Here is a 20,266-nt window from a genome sequence, read left to right as displayed (position 1 = left end):
CTTGGTGCTCGACTCCGAGCACTTATATTAGAGGGCGTTTCACCACAGAAAAATTGTGTTCTTTGGAACATAGTGTTCCACGTAAAAGTGTCCATTTCTTAGAACACGCTCATGAAACGTTGTCTTTTAAATAATTCAGCGTTCTTATTAACTATTAATAACTTGAGAAACCCAGAAAGGTGATTTTTTGGGTTTGAAAATCACCTTTCTCACACCGTTGACTTGAATAGTTTTCGACTCTGGAGGCAAAAAATGCACTACGTGAAAGAGAATACACTATTTTTGGTTTTTAACACGGGGCCTTATATTTATTTCTTTAAAAAAAAAAGAAAATAGGGGTCTGTTAGTGTCATTGGTAGGTGTAACCTAGCCTAATCAAGTTTATGTTGAAATTAAGATGATAAAGATTTGGGTGTCTTAGCAGCATGCACATCTTTTTAAGAAGCCCGAAGCTACGAGTGGCATACTGCCACCAACCGCAGGTAACATGAAGCTTTCTAGCATTATATATTCATGACTGCAACCTTTCAGTTGGATGGCAAATCTAGCCGGGGTGAATTCTTATTAGATAGCTTTAGAAATGGGACATCTTAATTCTGAAATTCCATACAAAAATCGTCCTGCCTGCAGCACGTTCAAAATGTTTCATTTATTAGATGATATTGTTGTAAATTTATAGCGTTAAAAAGTACATTCATTTATAGCGTCTTTTTTTTTTTACTGGGAGGAAATTAATTAATTTTATCTAGTTCATGATGACCTTCCATCTTGCCTTTATTTTTGTTCCACATGTGCTAACTTCTTCTAATTAATAAGCCAAAGCAAATACACCTGAGAGTGTGCTTGGCAACAACAACGATAACATAGTGTTCCAAGAATTTATCCTAAAATTGGGCAAATTCATGGAACACTATACTACAGTGGCCCATGAATTTACATCAACATTAGAAACAAGTTCACGGAATTCCTTGTTAGTATTCATGTTGGCAAGTACCCCATGATCGACATCAAAGTGGAAAGTCCAGTCCAAATCACCTCATGAGGCCAGCAATAAACAAACGCATCTGCTTCTCAATAATAGAGGTACACCCAACTTTAGCTTCTGCAGGAAGAAGAAAAGCCCTTGAGAATCAAACTAGGGACCGTCCTTTCTGGGAGTCACATCTGACCTCACAACACCAAGTACCCAATGTATAGGGTCTACCACAAGCAAGATTTGTTGCGCACATAATAATCATAAGAAATATATGCAATATCATGCCTCTCAAATGGCTTCCATTCAGGTATTATTTGGAATTGCTTCTCTGATAAACCCACGAAAGTGGTTGGACAAGAGCAAAAGCTCTCTCTCAATGGCACAAACTATCTATCATCTTAGTAGCCAAAAGCACTAGGCAACCTTAGGCAGTGGACCTTCACAAAGACCTAGACAGCACTTAGGTGGGCATCCAAGCAAAGTTCAGGTAAGCCAAAAGCAGCAAATGAGGAAAAGAAAATACTCCAAAAGCGCTAAAAATATTGAGTGAGAAGTTATTCAAGTTTTCTTACTATTAGCACTTGTCTCAAGGCCAAACGACACAAAACTTTCAGATATTTAAAAGGTAGATTAGTGAATTCTGATGACTAGAAAAAACAACCGTCTCATTTAAGGTACACTGATGCTAATCAAAATGACAAGAAATATTGCCACTTGAGATTATTCAGCTGAAAATCATAGAGACTTACCATATCAAAATTGAGGATCTGCTTAATGACACTTTCACCAAATCTTTCTACAAAGACAAGTTCCAATCCATTACAAGCAAGTTGGGAATCGTCGACATGGAAGCACAACCAACTTGAGGGGGAGTAATGGCCAAGTCTTCAATTCCTGGTGCCCTTTTTTTTAATAATAATTGAAATGAAAAAAGAAAAATAGAAACATATTGACATATTGGAGCCAACATATTCGTGTTACCAGTTGTTGTTGCAATTGAAAGCTCAATGCTTTATGTGGGCAGATAATGCACAAAGTTACATGTTTTACAAGCTAGACATACTCCAAATTAAAACAGGCCTCCTCGTATAGCTTAGACTTTTATACCAGTTTAAGAGAATGAGACATGGCCAAGATTAATGATGTCAGACTCTGATCTGGTTCCATCTCTTGGCTTCTTCTTTCCCCCCTTGTTTTCTTGATTGGGAAGTGAAATCTGCAGATTCGGAGTGGGAAGACAATTGAAATCATGTTTTCACAAGGGGACCCCATCTTGAGACTTTGGGCTTTCAATGTCATCTGTTCAATAAATGAAAACAAGCAAAAATAAATAAATAAATTGTTCAGTTTTTCTATTCAAAAAGCGAGGCAAAGATGAAAAGTACCAGTAGCTACAACAATGTCACCCCTATCATTGAAAACTAATGCTATTATCCCGTCAATTACCAAATTTTCTAATGTGTGAAAGTAAATGTGGTTATTATAAGACCATGATCTTGAAAATGCTTTTGCCATTTGTAGGCCAGTTAGCAAAATAGTCCATTGAAAGGCTGAGGAGGTAGTGTGAACCGCCAAAATCTCGTGTTCAAAGCCATCTTCAATCTCTCTTCATTTTTCATAATAGATGGTCATCACCGCTGTGAGCATCAATGAAGTTTTACTTTGTGCAGGAACATTTGCACTGGGAATGGTTAGGACATGAGCCCAATTGAGGATGAATATGTAAGATCACTTTAAGCAGTAATTTGTCGGATGGCCAGATCTGCACCCATCAAATGCTGTAAATATTGTATCTATTCAAGGGTCTTAAGGGTTCAAAAATGATGTCATGCCTGTCCCGTGTCTGGTTATCATCTCTTAGAATTGAAAACACTTATGCTCAACACATGCCAAACTCAAACATGAACATGTTTTTCAGTAGTCTTAAATTGAGATTTTCTTATAGGCTTTCATAGAACTTAGAAATAAAGCACAAACTAGATTAGCAGCAAAGGAAAAAAACTATTTCTTGTATAAGCTAGTTGTTATATTTCAAGTAAGCATCTACCTAAAAAAGTTTGCATCGTGAAGATTCCAGAAAAGAGAAAGCCCATTTAGGACTTTGAAGGAGACTCTAGGAGAATAATAAGGTTATTAAAGCTGTGGTTGAACATAAAAATATACGTCACATGGGACTTCAAATATGGAGTCATACCCCAGTCAGGTGCGCATCGAGGGGCGAAGCCATTAATTTTTAATGGTTGCTATATTTTGCCCTCAAAATTCAAGCGAGAGAGTGAGAGAGAGTTAAACCAGTCTCATTCTGGGACAAGGTTTTCAGGTCTTCACTGTCTTCTATTATCCACCAACCTTAGCATTTGACAGAACCATAGAGTTAAAGGCAGACACCGTAAGAAAGTCGACCTTCACAAGTCTTCTACCTATCATTGCTTAGTATTTTCTTTATCAAAAAAGTTGTGGAAGAAAGAAAGAGTGAGTTGTGATGGTACAAAAACATGAAAACGTCATGATCCGCTATCTCTAGTTGTAATATGAATGCGAGGGGGGTACCCAAGTTGAGAGAGAGAGAGAGAGAGGATAAGAACTGGTTCACATGGCCTCCACAGGGATGCTACAGCAGGATAAGAGATCAACACTCCTCAATACTATCAGGATAACACCCAACTGCAGTATCCACAGAGAGAGAGAGAGAGAGAGAGAGAGAGAGAGAGAGAGAGGAGGGTACCCAAGTTGCAAGGTAGTTCTTTCTTGGTGCGAGTATTGGTGGTGGGAGGATTCCATTAGATTGAATTGCTGGAAGGATACTGCTGATGGCAACTCGTACTCCGCCGGGGCTGCAGCCATCATGTTTATGTGCAGCTGCTCCGCTCTTTCGTTCTCGCAGACCTGAGAGTTTTAATTGGAGCAAAAATTTGAATCATCCATCAAATAGTTTCCCTCATCAAATACATCCTGATATCCATTATCAAGAATGAACCACAACTCTATTCAGGCAATCAAAAGTGAGTCACCTGATTGGCAACCTTTGATAGATGAGATGAGAATAAAAATGTCTCTTTGTACCATACATATTTTTATAGCTTGTGACAAAATAATTTATAATCATGGAATTGGCATGACTCGGTTGCCTAATCTGAGTCAACAATCAAATTTGGTTGACCCAGTCGACTTTTGGTAGGCTCGAGTCAAAACATTGAACCACCCCAGTTTGGTCCTAACCCAGTGAACCTTAACTTTTCAATATTCGTGAGTTAAGGCCTTATTATGGGCCAGCTTGGAATGTTCGATCACATTTGAAGGACGAAACCATAACTAAGCCATCCCAACTTGTCACTGAATTTGACGGGATTTTATTTACCTTTGCTCTAAGAAACGCGTTCTCGTTGTGCAGATCTTCATTCTGCAAGAAATACATGCAACTATAATCTTTTTATTCGTTTAGGAGCGAATTCTGGAAGATGATCGATGAGAAAAAACCGAAAGAGGCTTACCTTTTTTTGCATGTACTGGATTTCACTGTTCAGCAAATCATTCTGTTGACAACCAGATCAAACAGCGAAATTAGGAGCCAAACTCACCCCAAAAATTGTAATCACAATGAATTTAGACATGACAAGCAAACTACTTTTTAAATCAGTATATCCATGCTCATATATCTGTATCATCCGATCATAGAGTCACTTCTATATATATATATATATATATATATATATATATATATATATAAAGAGAGAGAGATTGGTAAATACCAGAGCACCTACGTAAGAGACAAAAATTAGACCTACTAAAAATTATTATTACATCCTTTTTTTTTTTTTTTTTTTTGCAATCTAGCCTTATGGATACACACTTAATAGTGCTTGGACGAGGAACATTATTATGTTAGTCAAATTTTTATTTTAGTCATGATGATGTTTTAATAACAAAAAAGATGAATGGCACTTATAGCATCAAAATTTTTGATAGTAGAAAAATCAATTTTTTAAATAAAAATAACTTGAATTAAAACATCATTGAATTACTCTATATATAGGAACACATTAGGATGTTCACATTTTCTTTATAATATTTTTAACACAAAATTAAGATATCTGGTTTTTGTCTCTCCCCTTTGTGGTCTGGTATTTACCAATGACCTATATATATATAGGATGAGAATAGGATTCTTCCTTGACATTGAAGGGGGGGAAATATTTTGTATTTTAAGCTTCTGTATAAGACCCTCATCATTTTGAAGGATATAGTGCATTCAGCAATGAGACAACTAATACTGCATGGAAGCGGATGCAGCTGACAGTCTGAAAACTGGATATACCTTTTTGTTTCTTATTCTGCAAATGCTTTTCTCCAATTTATTCTCTAAAGATCTGAGATCTCTTATTGACATTTCACTGACACCTTCGCCCAGCATTTGCCTGCACAGAAATTTCATGTTAGTACCGTGGCACAGTAAGCAACGAACAGTAAAGAGAATCTCCGTGGTTTTCACCTGTTATCTTGTTGTATTTTGTTGATCTGTTGGCGTAGTTTATGTGCTTCATGTTGGTAATACTGTAAGCGAGAAAAATAGTAAGATTCTATATCTGAATACTGAAAAATCATATTAACAATCATGCTGATACACTTAAAATTGCACTGGCCATGAAAACACTAAAATTTCTTTCTGATTCCTACTTAAGTTTGTTTTTTTAATTCTTTAGAGGACAGCAAATGAGTTGGATTCATTAAATGAGTTTAAAACAAATGAGTTGGGACCGAGTCAAGCTCGAGCTGACTTTGTCAAGTTCAACTCAAGTCAAGCTGACATTGTCTCGAGCCGAGCTCCATATGAGTTTAGTTGAGTCCAAGCTGGCTAAGCTCAAGCTCGACTTAGCTCATGTACATCCCTGGTGATAGATATGAACTTGAGAGTGAGACTACCAAAAAAAAAATAGCGTTCTGATAAAGGCATGAAATATGTTAAAGAACATTGATGGTCCAACAAGCCACTGAAAACTAACTAGAATCGTCTGCTAGTCCAAACTGTTTGCTAGAATACAGTGCTCTTCCATAGTCCAAACCGTTTGCTAGAATCGTCAGCAGAGACTGAAATAAGCTTCCAAACTAATGTGTTCTCTCGGAAAGCAAGGACTCAACCTGAGCCCTTTCTACTTCACGTTCTAGACTACAGATTCTCTACTATAGCGGTCGTCATGCATGTAAATACTTCTTCCTTGCATTGTCAAGCGTCGAAAATAGCTTCAATTTGTATTATCATTGGAGTTCATAAGTTCTTTCTGAATCTTTAGTTGCTATAGACTTGCTTATAGACGTATCGAAAAACCTGAATACTTTAAATAGGTAAATCTAAGTACTACCAACTTTATGCAAAAGGGTGTATTCATTCCAATGTTTTCTGAGATTACCTGAACCCAATACAGTTTTCTTAATAAAAGCACAAGCTAGACTAGCAAATGAGAAATTTTCTGTAGTCATTGTTTGATTAGCAACTAAATAGGTCCATGCAACTTATTCAGTATTCGTTTGGAAATTTTCAAAATTTAAAATACGTTAACAAAGCTAGTACCAGTTTAGGTATTAGGTTGGCTACTTATTATCTTCTTTTTTTTAAAAAAAAAAAAACTAATTTAGTGTAGAAACAACTTGGAAACAGTTTGCATGTAGATATCCATAATATTAATACTAGAGACCTTTTCATAATCTTACGGCAAAGTAATTTAGACAACTAATTTATTTTGATATTTACAAAAATATGCGGTGCATACTTACACTTTTAACTTAATTCCATGAATGATTTTCAGCAGCAAAAGTTACACCTGCTGCTAGAGCAATTATTTCTGTCTAATCATATTAGCTTTTATTAGACGAGGACAGTGCGCATACGATTGCAAAATGAGAATCAAAATTAAGAAGTTATACCAGTTAGACAAATGCTTACTTCAAATGGCAGACAATCATTTTCTAGAAATCATCTTCGGTAAGAAATTCGCGATGTCAACTACATTTCATTCCATACTCATGCAGTAAAACCAAAGAGCTATGAGTCTTCAATGGAATCGATGTGACTTCCTGTTTCGCTCAAATGTTGCAGTCATTCTTGACTCGTCCCCCGTAATAAGCTTTTCCCGCGCGCTACCTGCGTGGTTCTGACTAAGCTTTTCCATTTGCGCAGCACACCAGGCTCTTCCTTCCCCATGCTCAGATGTGACCCGTGAATCAGTTCTTCAGATCTAACCTTCTGCACTTTTGGAAAAACCTTTTCCGATTCAATGGCATGGTAGTTTTCGATCTAGTTTGAGTCGGTGAGAAATCTAAGGATTTCATCCGATTTGTTGTGGATTGGATGATGTACATACAGGAAGGTCTTCCTTCGGTTGAACATGCAAGTAAAGGGCATAGCTATGGTTTTCTCCAGCCTATGAAAGGAACGATGGTCCCAGACATCATGTGTGCTTATGTGCCTTAAGCTTGTGTATACCTGAAGGAGGGGGGCAGATACCCAGAAGAAACTGAAACCCCTCCTCATTTTTCCTTGTCCATAGGGTTTAGGATTGGTTCAAAACCTAGGTGAAGAGCAGGACACTTGTCAACTAAGTTTCGTGCACTCAGTGATTGCTAGAGGCAGTACACGTAAAGGAGAAATAAATGAACTAAGTTTTTATTGTGTGTTTTGTTGTGCCTTCGTGAACCTTGTTACTTCTCATGGTATTAGAGTACTAGACTAATACTTCTCTCGATATGACTGATAGTAATTAAGATCCTTATGTCACTTAGGAAGTTTCAAATTTGTGTTGGTATCTCGGAAGCTAGACGGTGACAACATTGAAACATGAAGCAGGTCGATGTTCTTACATATGCATGTACGATAAGGAAATCTAAGAACCTAAGGGGGCATTTGATGGTTTGGAATTTTGATTAAGAATGAAATTCCAGGTTTCAGTTTCCTAATTCCAGAAACAAACTACCCCATTTGTTTAATAATTCCAACTTCTTAAAAATGAGTATTTTGATTCTAAAATTCTATTATTATAGGTATATCAAATTCCCCCATAAATTTAAAGGTAAAAGCCCATTTGAGAATTTTTTCAAAAGAGAACCGTCATATGCTTACCTAGGAATTTCTTTTGTATTTGCATTATGCTGCAAATTGCTATGCTAACAAAACCCAATTTGATTATTAAACAAAAATTATGTATTCGACGTGCTAATGGATAAAGCACATGCAAACTTTTTGATTTGGAAAAACACAGAGTTTTTAAAAATAGAGATGTGGTGTTTCATGAAAAAATATGAGCTTATCATAATGCAATGACCTCATTGCTAGCACTAGTATTATCTCTTCCAAATTTGAATGATGATATCATGTTTATCATGTTGGTCCTCTCAATTCAAATGACACTGGCTTTCTTGGAACTACTGAATTCGAATATCAAGGACCTAGCTCAAATTAAACATCATAAATGGATACAAGTCCGCATGTGATTTCTGTCATGCCCAATGAGGATCAAACAATGCTAAACAAGACCAAACTTGAAGAACTATAAGAGGTCGAAGACCTCCAGTTGTTATAAAGGGTTTCTATTGCTTGTGTGCTCAAAGTTCATCAACTTCAAAGTCAAACTCAAAACAAGGTGGTCATTTCACATTGATAAATATGTTTCTTATAGAAATTTCTCACCATGGCAGTGACTGAATTTTTCATGATGGTAACTAATAGGTCGTAAATGACTAAATGGGTTCATCATTAGAATGTTTTAGAAGTTCTAAACGACACTATCGAATTTAGATGTCATGGTAATTTCAGTAAACATGAAGAAACTAATCATGTGAACAGCCATTTACATCAACACTTTCAACTGATGTATTCCTTAGAAATTGAAGTATTCACATCCAAATCGCCTATTTACTTGTTTCAAGAGAAAAAATGGAGCAATTATTGCAACTCAGTGATCACGGTGAACTATAAAAAGATCCCTCTAGATATCATCATCTTGTTGAGAAACTTATTTACTTGCGAGTTACAAGACCACATATTATGCTCTGAGGGAATATATTAAGCATATTTATGCACTCTCCAGTCTCCACGGCAAGAACATATGGACAGTGCTCTCTGAGTTGCGTCTTATTTGAAATACAGTTTAGGATGGGGTCTATTTATGACTTCTAATATTCATTAATTGTGAAAGCATGCTCGACTCTGGTTGGTTGCATGCCGTGTACAGAAAACACGTTTTATTAAAAAAAAAAAAGGAAAAAACGTTAAAAGCAAATCAGCTGACAAAAAAAGGCGACGCCAAAACAAAAAAAAAAACGACAAAAGTGCATTTTATTCGTGTTTTATTAGTAGTTTTTCATGTTTTTTTTGTTTTTTCATTTTTAATATTTTTCTCTCTTTTTTCATGTTTTTATATTTTTTTCAGTTACCAGATTTTTATTTTCACATTTTTGTAATTTTCTTACTTTTCCTTTTAAATTTGCTGATTTTTTGGAGAAAAATAACTTTTGTATTATATCGGAAAAAAACCTTCCCATTTTATACTCAAAGACAATATTTGTGACAACTTGCATGCACCCGCAGAACTATGACTAGTTTCTATATATTTCTTGAGAAAAATCTCATATCCAGAAGATTAAGTAACAAAAATGCAGTTTCATATTCATAAGGAGAAGCAAAATATCATTCCATTGGCAGCACCATTTGTAAACTAATATGGCCATGGCCGTCATATCTACTCATGGATTGAAAAGTTGTACATAATGTTCCAACAGAAGTATTTTATGATAACCAAGATATATTGCACATTGCCACGAACATAATTTTTTTTTTAAAAGACTAAGCTTATAGAATTGAATTGTCATGTAGCTTGTGATCAAATAGCACAAGGACATATTAAAACATCATATGTTTCCACCCAATTTCAAACTACATACTTTACCACTAAAGCCTTCGGAAAAATCGCATTTAAAAAAATTAACAGGCAATGTGATCGATAAAACCACAGAATCATCACAAGAAACGAGGGGCCTTCGGCCTTCCCAAGAAACAATGAGTTTTCATCCAAATCGAGCAACCACTTATTTCTGTCAAGTTATTGGTCATTATTTCATGATCATTATTGCTTACTTTTTATCTTTGTTGAAGTCCTGTACGTACGTGTGTGTGTATATGTCTTAAGCTGAAGTATAGATATAGGAGAAAGAATAAACTAACTTCTTCTTGTGTGCCAGATTCCAGTCTTCTTTTTTTTTGGCTGCATTGGCTCTCATCATGCCTCTCTTGTCAGACATGAAAGTGACTCAGCTTTTTCATCCTTCCTTCAGAACGCCAAGATAGACAAGTGGGCACTACCCCTACGTTCTAGTTTCTATTTAGCATTTCTAATGGTTGTATGGTTGGGTTCTTCATTGACATATTTAAGGATAAGTTTTCTGTTTAGCTTCACTATCAGTTTTTGATAGTTCCGTCTTCCGACATCAGACATGAAACACAAATGAAGTTACAGATCAACTTCAAGTCACCGCAACTTTCTTCGATTACAGAACACTTTGCAGCGTAATAAGCATGTCAGTAGCACCCTACCATTGACTAGTAATTTCAATTTGATAGCTTTTAAGCCATGGAAATCTATGAGATGAGGATCTCATGAGGACATCAATAGCCTTCTATTTTCAATTATTACTATGTTCAGTACGATAAACTTTGAGTTATTTGCAGCTTCTTCTAGTAAACTGTATGCTAGTTTGTTATGCGTGTGTGTGTGTAAGAGAGAGAGAGAGAGAGAGAGAGAGAGGGCAGGTAAAATATTTCATTTGATCACTAGATCTTGCAATATTGTGAAGAAGCAGCTCACGGAAAGGGAAAAGAAGACAAAAGAACTCAAGAATTGAGCTTATGATTTGCATGAATGCCCGTGTTCGAAAGGCAAGACAAATGAAAGCAAATAAGAAATGAACGGACTGTTGATTTAAGAACTGAAGGTGGTGGTCGTAGCCTCGAACACTTGAAGCATGTGTATCACATTCTTGGAGACATGTGATGGAATGAAGTCTAGGGCTATTTAACACATGCATATCAAACTTGAATTGTAATACAAATTGAGGGAATGAAAGTCTTACGCAAGCTTGAGTTAATCTCCATCACTCCCGGATAAAACAGCGGAGTTTTTTGTCTCATGAATTTAAAGTGAAGCCTCAACTTTACTTATGCAGCAGGAATTTTTTCATAGATCTTAAAGCATAAGCTTACTCTCAAGTTTAATTTAAGCAGTAGAAACTTCTCATGGAACCATGTGCACACCAGGTGCTACAATGCTTAACTTCATAATAAATATTGTAAGTCTACCTACATATTCAGGTCTGCAAGAAATGCAATGCTCTTCTAGGTGTACTTAAAAAGATAAATTGGAAGCCAGAAGCGGATAACTGATGCCCCATTTTATGTTCATCATACACAGAAAATTGAAGTTTAACTTTATTATTCAAGTCTCGTGCAGGTTGCACTGATAGGATTCGAAACAAAGTGCCTTAAGACCCATAAGCGGCACTAGGTTAGAAGAATAATGTTGCTTTTGGAACACAAGTTCTTAGAACACATACCAAGAGTAGTATGTTCTTATTCTAACCATATTGCAATCATGGATACCGTATCTAAATCTAACAATCAAATGCTAGAATTCCTCATTCCACGTTTCCTCAAGATATAACATGGTGCTTCTTAGGAATATTTTTAAAGAACGTGTTCTAAGAATATAATGTTCTTCTGAACAGTACTTAAATAATATACATCTTCTCAGAGAACAAGTCTGACATGTACGTTCGTGCTAGATCACAGGAATTCTTCCTTTTGAGTCTACAAACCAAACCTCTTGCATAAAAGTTCACATTGTGAAAGCCATAAGAAGTTGCTGAATCTTTTAATCCAACCCACGTTCCTGTGACACGCCTTTCAAGCCAGAGTCCTAGCAAATGCCTTCTTTTCTTTTGACGAAATGACGATTATCAAAGTTAAAGAACAACGGGTTCCCAATTACAGTAGTAAAAACAAGATACCAACGATTACCATCATCCATGCATGCACTAGTTTCTAAGAGGTACTTTAGCAGATATTTTTTTATATAGTGCTTTCTGTTGCTTTATGACGCTTTTGTCTGATGAAACAAGTCATAGCCAGCCCCTAGCCAACAGTTTAATTATGTGTTATCTACAGCTTCTAACTCCATTTTCAGGCTATCATGGTCATTTAATCTTTAAGAGCACAACTCTCTCTCTCTCTCTGGCGCACTTTGGTAGATTAAACTCCAGTTCAATTGGTTCAAAGCGTTACGGATTTCAAAAGCAAATTACGTCGCAGAACTGCAGTCTGCCTCTAGGTGCTTTACCAGAACGACGATAGCTCCATGATGAAACTGCATCCTTTGAAGGTGGCAATCATGAGTTGCTGCTGGCGAACACAGGCAGGGTAACTTTTGTCATTTCCAGGTGAATTTTCTTTTCATAAAGGTTTAATGCACTGACAACACCGATGATTCGTACTAACTCTTTTATCTATCTGCTGTCTGCCGTCACTACAGACATCTTTGAATACCAATAAGTTCAGCTTTAGAACATCTACAAGTGGACAAATATCTAAGTAATTTTCACTTTTCACCAACGAAACAAATGTTGTAGTTTATTGTGATATAATCCCTGAACAGAAAAGCTATAGCTTTCTAGAGTTTCAGGAAACTTGTTCAAGCTTATCGAGAAGATAATAATCCTTCCCATATTAATCATGATTTTCACTTGTAAAAGTGGGTGATAGGTCCTCGACCTTTCAGATGTTAAATTTATTATTTTCGGTCGTTCAATCTAGAACGTGCCATAATACCATACTGTACTTCCCTTACAGTATTATTATTATGAACTACAATCATGTGATGCAACCGGTGCACCTGCAGAGGTTGTAAAGGGCTGAAGCTCACGAGGGACTGCCATTTTGCAGCACCATGTACGTATCCTTCTCACACAGTTGTGCACGCCAGTATCGTGAAAATCTAACTCATCTCATATCAGAATCACAAAACATAAATATTTCCCCGTATCAACCGATATCGATTGGCTAGTTTTGATCATAAAGAACAGAAAAAAAGGTAAAGTTCATGTTTATGTTTTTAACTTATGTTTTTTATAATATATCAGCCCATATCAGTCGAAATGGGCCGATTCGGGCTTCGTATGGCCGATTTTTTCATAACTCATCGGCCAGGTGCAATATGAAGGGAATCGGCCGTTATTTTCCTATCATATTGACACCAGTTCTAGTGTATGGAAGGCATGATAAGGAAGGCCTACAACGAGAATTTTACTTTGACATGACAGTTTGGTTCAGTGATCTCATTGTCAGAAGGATCATGTTGCAAATTGATTTTTTTTTTTTTTTGAAGTATGAAGTATTTGATGGTTTTTAGGAGGCAAAAAGTGCTATTGCCTTAACGTTTACGTCTTAAACGCATGAGCGGAAGCTATCAGAAGCTGAGTTCCAACCGCGGGGTTGGTGCATAAAGATTTTAAGTGTAGGAAAAGAAATAAAAGATTAGCAGCAATGAGTAAGAGTGATTTGCAAAAACGAGGACAAGCCAACTAGGTAGTCAATAAATATCGTCAGCTAAGAAGGCAGGTAGAAGAACTTACCTGCGCATTCGTTTCAGCTGCAGCACCCGAGTTAGAACTCTCTGCGTATGCCTTCTTGTATCTTTCAATCGTTCCCCTTACACTGCCAAGCTCGAAATCATTCATGCAAAATTTTCACGATTAGATACGATTTAAATTCATATATTTCTTCAACTATGCTTAGCCGTCATACTTAAAAAGTTACAGAAATTAATCACAGCAAAACAAAAACAAAGCAGAAAAAAGAAAGAAAAAGAAGAACAAAAACCCTTCTGCATTTTCCACCAAAAAAAAGGATGGAGAAAGGGAGGGAGGGAGGGAGGGAGCACATTCATTTAATGCAGGCCTTCGATATGATTGAAGTAAAGTACCAGTGCAATTTAAATGAGGGCCATTCAAAAACGCGGGTACTATTTTTCAGAAGGGCGGGCTCATAGTGAACTAGAAAGCACAGTTTTTAGACTTGAGTCTCCAATAAAATCAATATATGAGACCTAAGGGCCATTCATGCAGATATAGCTTCTTTTATAGATTCATGGCTCTTGTTCGGTGAAAGTACGTATGTTGCATAAACGCGATAATCATTCAGTCAGCCGTTGACTACTGCTTTTGTTTTCTTTTCACTGAACTGCAGCATGAAAAGAAAACGAACGTAGGCTGAGCCAGAGAAGAAGAAATTAACACAAGAAACTTATCAGCTCTTATGCTGTTAAAGTAAAAAAGAAATGCAAAAGACTACACTTTCTCACTACCAATCTCTTTACCTTGAGCATTTTTAACTTGTGAAATAGAATGCAGATGCTTACGTTGCCTGACTCGCTTCTTTTGGTACTCTTTCTCTCTCTCTCTCTCGCCTTGTCTCATCCACAACCACTTGACAAGGATCTTACTTGATCCACCTACTGTGTTAGTTTCCAGTTGCTTTCTAAGTAGACAATAAGCCAAGCAACGGGGCCTACCCTAGCAACAGCTGACAAAGACATCTAATCACTCTGTAAAGTGAAAAATTCACTCACGATATTAAAGAAGAGCACGTCCAATCACGTAACGCGACCCACTTGTCACTTTACGTGCAACAAAAAATTTAATTAAGAAAATCCTCTAAAACTAAAAGCACACGGATTACCAAGACTACACCTTCTCAACTATGAATTAGTCAGACCATTATTTTCGTAATCACAACAAACGGCAAAGCTAGTCCTCATATTTAAAAATACTAATCAGAACCAATTTTTAGAGAGAGAGAGAGAGAGAGTGTGTGTGGAAACAAAAAAAGGAGTCTGTGGTATGGAATTAATCGACTGGAACATTATAATTTGAGACATAGTGTTTTTGGTATAAACAAATCTTTTAGTATATCAAAGATCAATATCTCGCACTATATTTAAATATTAAAAGATGAAGCACTGTAAGCAACTGACCTTTAATGTTAAGTAAAACATGCGCAGCACAATCTTGTGTTCTATGTGTTTAATTTCTTCTGGTCAATGATTAGAGTTCGATAAGTATAATAACTTCACTCATGAAACACCCTACTGAATGGAAACCATCAATCTTTGGTTTGATTTAGATGTACTTCCCGTTTCTTTTGTACAAAAGGCCAAGATCTTAGGGATATGGTGGAAGTTATATAATATATATATATATATAATATAGTATATAATATATATTTCAAAAGCCAAGAAAAAGTAATAATTATATCTACATCCGAAAATCTCACACAGAGTACCCAAAAGCGCCTATACCAAAGCGAGCAATAAAAATATGCGTGTTTCCTTAACATCCTCGACTTATTATTGGCTGGGAGTTGGGACGGTGGTACGTGATCCAAAGACATTATTGGCTTGGCTGCTGCAATCTCTGACTGACACGCGGTTGGCCGGCCGGTCACTGGCCGGAGAAAGAGAGAGACAGACTGAGGGAGGGGATGGGCTCGACGCAAACTCTTTAGACCACAGGGAAAGATGGCTTGTCACAAGCCATTAAGAAACCGTCAACTTCGATGTGACCCAAAACCAGGAGAAAGAGAATGCGCAACCCTATTTACAGAGAAAAAATTACTGTAAAACCGTCCTTCTAAAAGAGGGTATATTTGTCAGCACAGGCTACTTGGTTCCCTAACTTCAATGGCGCATGGATAAATAGACAGAGAAAGTGCCTGTTTTCCAGGCAGCAAATGACCAAAATGACCGACGCGGTCGACTGCTTGAATAAGGGTGTTCTTGTCAATGGCTGCTGGGATTTTTCCACCCTGCAAATCTGCACCAGACGCACACATATCCATATGTATATGCAGAGGGAGAGAGAGAGAGAGAAGTAAAATAAAGTTTGCCCATATTCCAGCGCTAAAGCTGAAGCTCTCCATGCAAGAACCAACCGTACTTCCATCCCATTGGCTCTCCAATGCTTTTCCTATGACCTACGCGTCCCTCTCTCTGCCATCGTTGATGGGAAAAGCTCGAAAGGTCGGGTTTGAAAATTGGTGCTTTCTGAAGATGATGAAGAACTGGAGGTCATTTGCATTACAGAACAGCTAAAAGTAGTTGGTCTTAATCTTCTCTTTCTTTTTTTAGTTTGTTATCAAAGATGGGAGCCGAAAGGATGTAGCAGTAATGCAAATACTGCTACCCCATGGAGAACAGAAAAGAGACCGAAGAAGGATTTCATTCTGAAAGTAAATGGTCGAGGAAAAAGAGAAATTCAAGCACAAGTGTAGATTTATGCAATTGGAGAAAATGTTATGATTGCAAGAGCTTTTATTCAGGTCTTGCTATGTGTGGAAACATGGCTATATTTGCCTGAGGTTTCATAAAAGAGAGAAAGAAAGGAAAAACTTCCCATCCTTACTAGGTTTGATGTTTTTTTGACATGTTGGTTTTCCAGTACTTAATGTGGGAGAAGGAATATACTTAGAGAAAACGCAAAGGTCCAAAACAAGAGTTAGCGTGTTAAATGCTCTTGTTACACGTTATCATATTATGTGACAGCGAGAACATAGCAAGTCATCAGATCGAAGAGAGAATTAATACGCTGAACCGCTCAGAATGTAACAATGGACTTGGCAAGAACTTTTCCGATTATGATATGAATTACATCTATATAGGAAAAAGGGAGGTACCCATCTATAGGAAGCTAGATCTTTTTGACATTTAAGTATGAAAAAGACCTAGCAGAAACTAGAAGCCCCACCTCAGAAAGAAATGGCTGAATATATGTTTAAAAAAACTTTGACATTCCAAAAACTGTTTTGACTAAAATACCAGTTTCGAGTTTAAGTTGTTCAATGCAAGCAGATGCTTGCCCCACTTTTGGTATCAAGTCAAGGGAAGCTACTGAAATAACAGAAAAGTGATTCCTTTTCCAGGAGAACGATGGCGTTAGCTGCGGTAAAATTGGTTGCAGTAATACTCCGCATAAAATGATGGAAAAGTTGGAAGTCATACTAGATGAAAAGAAAGATAGATGAAGACCAAGCATATGAGAGATGAAATTGATGTTGGTGATGCGACCATAGTTCCTGAATCAGAGTAGCAAGAAAAGGGTAAAGTATTGACTGATAGAGAAAGACACCATAGTTTCAGACAAAGCGAATCTGTTTTTAACTTTTTAATTCACTCAAATTGAAAGTGAGAACAGAACCAAAATTCTCCATTTTGCAATCCTCCTGCTGTGAACGAAAAACAAATCCTTCTGAGATGTCTCAAATTGTAAGGATGACTTATCTTGTGAGCCTATCAAGGTTAACCTCTCCTCTTAAGAACATGTCTGATCCACAAATTAAGCGTGTCCCAGCTTTTTGAGGGGACAACTTATTCGGATAAGCCATCCAATGAAACTTGTCTGAAAGAAATTTCACCATCATGGAAGCACGCCTGAAAAGTCGCCCTCCACTACTTCGAGTTGTCTTTCCTTTTTTTTTTGGATGGAGATAATTAACGAATAATAACAAATTGAGAATGATGAGAGCAAACTACGAATTATGTCTTACTAATTGTACATATGATTCAATAGATGAAAACGGAAGAGGGCAAAGAAGAGAAAGAGTGACTCAAGAAGGATTGGAAGGAGACGGAGTGCGTGGGAGACTAAGAATGAGAGGATGGCACCATGAATATTGCTTTCCATTTTTCTTTCGTAAGATGCCTAACGTGATGAACTACTGTGAGAAATGGATTTCTCTGCGCCTACCTGATTAATCATGCCATCTTATTGAGAGGTAAAGTCTTCAAGGTAGAAAAAAAAATGATGGAAAAGAAATAGGAGAAACAGATATCTTCATATCGCTGCTAGCCAGCTATGTGTTCTGAAAGAGAGATCAAGAAGAGATTTCCCACTGAAACATCGAGAGATGACCGAGAATGAGAGCGAGAGAGAAAGAGAGATGTCGAAGCATCCTTTTAGGTGGGTTAAAACTAATAAAGTGTGAAAGTTTTGACGAAGAAGCAAGGATCTAATGGAACCAAGAAACAGATTTAGTTTGACAAATAAGTCGGGAAGTGATAGATCATCAACGAAGACCAAGCTTGAATTGACTTCTCATCTAGCTAGATCAAGTTCAAAATCTAGCTAGGTCTTAACTTTCGATTAAACACATCGAAAGAGAGAAGAGAAAGCCAACTTTAATTCTGATTTGAGCATGATCTGCTTCCCCATCTGGTGTCTAAATAGATCCGCCATTGACAATTCAAACTAAAAGAAGAAGATGCAGAAAAGTAAAAATTATAAGCAATAGAAATTGAAAAGAGAGCCTCCTAATTAAAGGTGCGCACAAGTATTCATCATTTGAGGGTTGGAAAAAAAAACAGCTTCAGAAGTAAACTCATTTTGCACTTCATCATATTCAGAAAATTAAGATGCCAAAGTAGAAATATATCAGTTGAAGGATTAGAAAGACATGAAAGAAGAAGCACAATGCAAATCTCAATTTTTGGTCCTTTTAGCGGAAAAGAAAACTGGTTTCTTCAGTTATATCTATAAGAAAAAGGCCGTTTGTACTGTAGACACGATAAGAATAAAATAGACTGTGAAAGAAGTTGAGGCCCCTTTTTTATATATGAAACAGAGAAGAAGAACCTTGATTTGCTCCATTCAGCGGATGCAAAACAAATTTATTGAAATAGAAAGAAAATATGCCTAAAAACTATAAAGCAGAAATGGTTGGTCCTCAGAAAGTGCGGCCGAAAAGTGAAAGGAATGAAGAAAATAAATGGAATTTCCTTTGGAAGCAAGAAAAAGAGAGAAGAAATTTATATTTCTAGTTTCTTCCAGAACAATTAAAAGAAAAAAAAAGTATAAATTTGGCTGGAAAGTTAAACGCAGTAAAGAAAGTGTCGTCGGAGTTCTTGAACTGAAATATGAGAGAAAGAGAGAGAGAGAGAGAGAGAGAGAGAGAGAGAGAGAGATCTACCTGTTGTTTGCATACTCATAGAGACGGCCGCGGCTGGAGAAGACGATAAGGGCGACCTCCGCGTCACACAGCACAGACAACTCGTAGGCCTTCTTCAGAAGACCGCTCCGGCGCTTGCAGAAGGTGACCTGCCTATTAGTCGTGTTCTCAATGCGCTTGATCTCGATCTTTCCCCTCCCCATCTTCCTCAGTTTGCTTTATTTCTCCTCCTTCCTTCTCCGGGTCGGAAAAAATGGCCAAATAAGGAGTGGTTAGATTTTGGTAAAGGAAACAGGCAGAAAAGCAACTGAAAAAGGAGATGCAAATGGATGGCAGTGTTTTCTTTCCTCTTCCTACTTACAGAAATAGAGAGGATTGGAAGAGAATATAAGAAAGCTATATGGGAGAGAGAAAGAGAGAGAGAGAGATGGAACTCTTCCCTACAAATCTTTCTTCTTATTGATGTTGCTGGCTCCACTGTTGCTGCCATTTTCTGTACTGTTTTTTTTTTTATTTTTTGCATTGGAGTTGGGCTTATTTCCAATTTTTTTGTAGGATGTCATGGAGGAGAAGAAAAGGACGTGTTGTAATGCAGCGTAATAAATGATTTGAATGGGACATTGAGTGATCTGGATGCCTTAAATATATCACAATCTAAACGAGCTTTTTTTTTTTTTTGTAAAAGTTAAAAAGGAAAATCATTTTTTCCTTGTTGGAAAAATATTCGTGTCGTATGTTATCAAATCGTAAAATAAAAGTTTTAGTGAAGATTTGCTTTGGACATTTTCAGCTTGCATCTCTACAATGTTGTGGCACTTTTATATGAAAACAGGTCTCCGGCTTAGGTAAAAGGAATGCTCTCAGACTATCAGATTCTCATAAATTTGTGTATGAGATAATTAAGATCCGGCCACCAGCGTTTGAGTGGAGTAGAAATCTCAGTCACTGAAGGCTGATCAAATGGTGGGCGCAAGGTTCCAGATGGGCGGGGTTTCCTACTACCTGTTATAAGGCCAAAGTCCCCACTTAACTCCTTATCATTTTAGGGTACCCGCTACGCTTTCAATGTCTCCAAGTACCATCCATGCCACGCTTTAACTTGTGTGTCAGTGACCTCGCACTTTTATAGAAGAGAGAGTTGACGCTTTGGGGAATCGAAACGGAAACTAGTCGCATACCCACTTGCACCAACTCTCCTTGGGATAAATAGTGGGTGCATGATAACAGTGAAATTTCACCAGCAACCAAGTGAGCAT

General features: G+C 37.1%; 1 protein-coding gene across 3 annotated transcripts; it reads right to left on the bottom strand.

The window, feature by feature from the left end:
- Positions 1 to 1,727: 1,727 nt before the first annotated feature.
- On the bottom strand, positions 1,728 to 19,498 carry LOC116260187 (floral homeotic protein AGAMOUS-like). Of its 3 annotated transcripts, none has more exons than XM_031638332.2 (9): positions 19,372 to 19,498; positions 19,032 to 19,244; positions 13,646 to 13,727; positions 5,466 to 5,527; positions 5,292 to 5,391; positions 4,468 to 4,509; positions 4,335 to 4,376; positions 3,702 to 3,862; positions 1,728 to 2,275 (listed from the first exon to the last, which is right to left on the bottom strand). In XM_031638332.2, exons 2-9 carry the CDS (start codon positions 19,211 to 19,213, stop codon positions 2,272 to 2,274), a joined length of 675 nt encoding a protein of 224 aa, XP_031494192.1. In that variant the 5' UTR covers positions 19,214 to 19,244; positions 19,372 to 19,498; the 3' UTR covers positions 1,728 to 2,271. The 3 variants fall into 3 exon arrangements, with proteins under 3 accessions (XP_031494192.1, XP_031494191.1, XP_031494190.1); XM_031638331.2 differs by having other exon boundaries at positions 19,032 to 19,247; positions 19,372 to 19,494; XM_031638330.2 differs by lacking the exon at positions 19,372 to 19,498 and having other exon boundaries at positions 19,032 to 19,365.
- Between the last annotated feature and the right edge of the window lie 768 nt (positions 19,499 to 20,266).

Source organism: Nymphaea colorata, chromosome 9 (assembly GCF_008831285.2).
Source record: "Nymphaea colorata isolate Beijing-Zhang1983 chromosome 9, ASM883128v2, whole genome shotgun sequence".
Lineage (NCBI taxonomy): Eukaryota > Viridiplantae > Streptophyta > Magnoliopsida > Nymphaeales > Nymphaeaceae > Nymphaea > Nymphaea colorata.
The sequence above is the reverse complement of the archived record's forward strand: the minus strand, read 5'-3'. Positions and strand labels throughout refer to the sequence as shown.

Excerpts from the sequence above, each read along its gene's own strand:
- LOC116260187 (XM_031638332.2), bottom strand. The coding sequence starts at position 19,213 with ATGGGGAGGGGAAAGATCGAGATCAAGCGCATTGAGAACACGACTAAT. Across the intron at positions 5,528-13,645 it reads CAGCTGAAACGAATGCGCAG|TATTACCAACATGAAGCACA; the intron begins GTAAGTTCTTCT and ends TCTCGCTTACAG. Across the intron at positions 5,392-5,465 it reads AAAATACAACAAGATAACAG|GCAAATGCTGGGCGAAGGTG; the intron begins GTGAAAACCACG and ends ATTTCTGTGCAG.